This window comes from Carassius auratus, unplaced genomic scaffold (genome assembly GCF_003368295.1).
Source record: "Carassius auratus strain Wakin unplaced genomic scaffold, ASM336829v1 scaf_tig00214480, whole genome shotgun sequence".
NCBI classification, from domain to species: domain Eukaryota; kingdom Metazoa; phylum Chordata; class Actinopteri; order Cypriniformes; family Cyprinidae; genus Carassius; species Carassius auratus.
Genome location: NW_020527673.1, coordinates 904,819 through 909,624, shown reverse-complemented (window position 1 = coordinate 909,624; position 4,806 = coordinate 904,819). Strand labels below are relative to the sequence as shown.

At 38.9% G+C, this 4,806-nt stretch overlaps 1 protein-coding gene across 1 annotated transcript; it reads left to right on the top strand.

Moving 5' to 3' along the window:
- Window positions 1-659: 659 nt before the first annotated feature.
- Window positions 660-4,481, top strand: LOC113092132 (homeobox protein unc-4 homolog). The gene is made up of 3 exons (XM_026257736.1): window positions 660-1,373; window positions 1,877-2,052; window positions 3,236-4,481. The coding sequence occupies exons 1-3, from the start codon at window positions 1,115-1,117 to the stop codon at window positions 4,247-4,249; spliced, it is 1,449 nt and encodes a 482-aa protein (XP_026113521.1). The 5' UTR covers window positions 660-1,114; the 3' UTR covers window positions 4,250-4,481.
- Window positions 4,482-4,806: the final 325 nt, after the last annotated feature.

Genomic DNA, 4,806 nt, shown 5'->3' with positions numbered 1-4,806 from the left:
TATATATATATATATATATATATATATATATATAAGGCTATTACTCATGGGAGAGCGGCTTGCATTAATAAACGAATATTGTTTCAAAGGCGTAGCAACTGTTGTAAGTTAAAGCAACCATGATGCACAAAATACATAACCTATACAATATTCACAAATATACATACACAATGACCACAAATAGACCGCGCACAATTTGCACATCAGCTGTTTAAATGACATTAATTACACCGGTGTGCTATGGCTGGGGAAATATATCTAATTTTCTGTTAAATGTCGAGTGCCTTCTAATTAGCTATTCATGTAATTAAAAGTTCATTTATTCCTCCAGCGGTATAAAGCGAGTAGGCTCACATCACTCTCACCCTCCTGATTTTTAAAGCACTGTGTTAGACTCATGACGCTTCTGCTTGTAGTTCAGAATTAAATCTGACAGCTCTGTTTGACAAATATCTTCGGCTTGACTCTTGACAAGTTGCCCAAGAATCATCAAATAAATAAACAGATTATATTCTAGTGGGTTGGTCAACTGGTCGACAGTGCGCTAGGAGTCTTACCTGTTCACATGGCAACATTTCGGTATGGGTGTGTGTTTGTTTCCACCGTTTCCTTTTTATGTTTGTGTGTTTGGGTGTGTGTCTGTAAAAGATTTGAAATGAATAGAGGGACATTGTCTCAAACGGTGATGAATCCGCCGCTCTGTGTGTGGCTGCAGTCCGAGGTGAGATTTCAGTGTCTATTTAGCGTTTAACTGGGTATCAAATCTGATCGCTCTCTCTCTAAGGCCCCCTGTGTAGTCGTGATGTAGTTCTTATCAAAGCCCTCCTGTCTTGTTGTGACAGCTCTGATATTGTTTATTGAGGTGGATGTCAGGTTTAATTAGCAATCGATATGGAAAGCGTTTTCAGACCACGTCTCTGACGTCAGCGCCGATTAACGCTTCTCATTGGTCTCAAATTCCCAGAGCCGAAGCTAATTATTGGAAGCTCCGTGTTGATAAAGAACAGCTCATCCTACTCTCCACATCATGTCCCCTCCTCGCTGGCCACTCTCGCTGCATGTTGTTTAAATTCACATCACCAACCACCAGACGTCGTTTCCTTTTGCCTGGGAGATGATGGACAGCAGGATACTGGATCCACCTCATGCCCAGTTCGGAGGCTCGCTCGGTGGGATGGTGAGCTTCCCGTACCATCTAAGCCACCATCATGTGTACGAATTAGCCGGTCATCAACTTCAATCTACGGCCGCGGTTCCTTTCTCAATAGACGGATTACTAAACGGCTCCTGCGCGGCTTCCGTGGTGAATTCTAACCCTCTCTTGTCGTCTGGCTGCGGAATGAATGGAGATAACCAACAGTACAAACTGACAGGTAAGCAAACACACACTTGTCCTAAACTGGCATAAGGTTCTTGGAGTGAAGAAGAAAAGCATGTTTTTTTTTTTCATGTTGTAGCATAAAAAAATATAGCCTGTAAATAGACTATATTATTATTATTTATTTTTTTCTTTTAATAAAGCTTTGCGGAATAGCCCGGGGAAACAAAAGAAAGGATTCTCTCATATGTGTTCAAGCTACTGGAATTAAATTAGGTTGACTTCTATAAGGAAAAGAGGATAATATTCTACAAAATTATTGACCGCACATCGGCTGCATTCTTACATCCCTTCGTATTATTTTCTTGTTATTGTTTCTTCAGCAAGGAAACAAAACTGATGGCTTTCATTTTCTCTGTATGCTTTCATGGGCTACACATTAACAGTAAACGATCATGCAGACAAATAAACACTACGAACAATATCATTGGGCCCAATGTTTTGGTAGACGGAACTGTGCAAGTTACAAGTGATGCTGATTTATTGTTTTTCTCGTAGATTCGGGGGATCCTGACAAGGATAGCCCGGGTTGTAAAAGAAGACGAACTCGTACCAATTTCACTGGCTGGCAGCTGGAAGAATTAGAGAAGGCTTTTAATGAAAGTCACTATCCCGATGTGTTCATGAGGGAAGCACTTGCTCTGAGATTGGATTTGATAGAATCGAGAGTGCAGGTAAATACACTACATTTATTTTTCACGTGTTGTGGTGTGACGTTATGAACAGATTAATCAAAAATTATTCTGGCGTAAACACAACATGGTTTTATGAATAACCGTGTCCTATTGTTTCCCCCTTGTGCTTTGTTCTGTTGTTGATTTTCATAATATTATTAGTATAAAACATGGGATGTGCTCATTTTGAAAATACCTTCTTAAAAAAAATCTTCATTAAGGTTTAAGAAGCTTTATTTATGATTTAAATTATTAAAAAAGACAAGTATTTTACAATAAATGTCTTAGACGTCTTTTTGTAGCTTTGTACTGTATTTTGTCACTATTTTACTAATTACTATTCAGTAGGCCCCACTGTTAGTAGAAAAAAAATATTAAGAGATCACTCTGCACAAAAATAGAATAATAGCGTAAATAGAATGAACATATTTACTTATATTTTTGATTCTCTTTTAAATAGGCTACAGTCGGGTAAAATGTTTTGTGAAATCGAGGGAAAATATACATGATATAACCTACATAATTGTGCACGATCCTTAATGAACATTGGCCTGTTAAATAATCACATTTAATCGGTGCATTACTCTGTTCGAAAAAGTATGTCTGTCAGACGTGAGTTCATTACCATCATGGTATTTTTTTACATTAAATAAATAAATAAAATAACAGAATCAAACATTTGAGCTATAAATCAAAACTCACTGCTAAATTGTATGTAGCTTAATGTAATTCATCTGTTTTAGGATGCGGCCTACTTCTACAGCATTCAAGATGATAGCTATTGCGTTTTATTTTAATAATATTATAACAATACCCAATTTATAATACATATTTAGTAAAATTACAGCATTCTAAATACTGGCAACTCATAATTAAGCAAAATGTGTTTTTAATATTTGTATTTTAGAGTTCTAAAAACAACAACAAAAATATAAATATAGGCCTACTGTAAATATAATATAATGTATTGTATATTATAATATAGACCTACTCATATAATGTGTAGGCCTATGTATATGTCATAACATGTATACGTGAATAAATATCTATATGCTAACGTAATTATTATTTTCATATATAAAGAAAGCCTATATTTTTTTGTAGCCTAGGCTATATATTTCTTGGCATTATTTTAATGACATGAAAATTAATTAATTTAAATCATTTTTTTCTTCGTGTTTAGGTATGGTTTCAAAACCGAAGAGCGAAATGGAGAAAAAAGGAAAACACGAAGAAGGGGCCGGGGCGACCTGCACACAACTCCCATCCGACGACCTGCAGTGGCGAGCCTATGGACCCTGATGAGATTGCGCGCAGAGAACTAGAGAGGCTGGAGAAAAAGAGAAGGAAACAAGAAAGGCGGCTTTTAAAGTCCCAGAACAAACTCCTTCCCGGGGACTTATTTCACACCCCTGGATCTGACAGTGACAGTGGCTTGTCACAAATAACGGACAGTGAACAAAGCCTCCATTGCGACATGGGCCGAAACCAAACGCAACCAAGCTGTGACCAAACACCACAGAAACTCCAGAACCAAAGAACCGCGGACCAAGACGCGAGCGGATCCGAGCTGGACTCGTCCGACAGCGGTCAGCAGTCAAACATGTGCTCCAACAGTAGGTCTTCCACTCTTCAAAAACTCAATCCCTTCAGTGTGGAAAGCCTTCTGTCGGACTCCAGGCCGAGGCGCAAGCCGCATATGGACTTCCCAGTACCGGCTCCACGGCCTTTGATAGGGAAAGGACATTTTTTACTGTACCCTATTACACAACCTCTCGGTTTCATTGTTCCACAGACTGCTTTGAAGAGCACAGCACCAGGCCCTGATGCTGAAAATGGACAGAAAGGGCCAGCTGCTGACAGTACCTTTGCTGGAATCCTAGGACACAGGAACGCCAAGGAGAACAACAGTGTAAACAACAGCGACGCGCGAGCGATCAAAGGCCAGGTCAGTCCGTCGGGCAACATAACGTGTTCACCACAGAGCACTTCACCACAGACTACCATTAATGGTCACTCGGCGGGCAGCTGTAACGAAAGATGCCCACAAGATATAGAGTTAGACCCCGTCGAGCCAAAGTCTCCACAGTCGGAGAAAAAGGAGCAGTCGTTACCTGACTATCCACCTCAAAATTCTGAATCAGCGACAAGCAACAAGGACACCGACAAAGACTCAGTTGACGTCGATATGGAATAAATGAAATCGCAGTAGAAACTGAGGAGCGTGTCGATATCGCACGACCGCAGATTAAGCGAAGAGGGAAAAAAAACGTATCGTTTTCATTGACATATTTATATTCTGATTAGGGGAAATATCTGTGTGAACAATTTGTGTATGTTTGTGGGTGGCTATCAAATGTTTATTGAACATAGCAGCAGCTCCCTGTACCTATAAGAAACTGTAAAAAAAAAAAAAAAAAAAAAAAAAAAAAAAATCAAAACAAGACAAAACCTCAAACGTTGTACAAAGTATTAAGATATTTATATATGTAAGTTTTTTTTTTTCATAAATAAATCGATTGTATACAACAAACTTAAGCGTGCATGGCCCTAAATAGAGCTTATGTTGTGGTCTATATAGCCTAGCTCCTTCTCCCAAAACCCTCTGTTGTATTTTGTGTATTGCTTTAACAAATTTATTCATCTATAAGCTACACTGAAATGAGGTTACGAGCCGGAGGCGAAAAGACCCGTTCGACTCCTGCAGAGTTTTGATATGAAAGTAATTATTTTCCCGGTGGCTACTGCAGGGAT

Coding starts and splice junctions, on each gene's coding strand:
- LOC113092132 (XM_026257736.1), top strand. CDS start 1,115: ATGATGGACAGCAGGATACTGGATCCACCTCATGCCCAGTTCGGAGGC. Junction 1,374..1,876: donor CCAACAGTACAAACTGACAG/GTAAGCAAACAC, acceptor TTTTTCTCGTAG/ATTCGGGGGATCCTGACAAG. Junction 2,053..3,235: donor TGATAGAATCGAGAGTGCAG/GTAAATACACTA, acceptor CTTCGTGTTTAG/GTATGGTTTCAAAACCGAAG.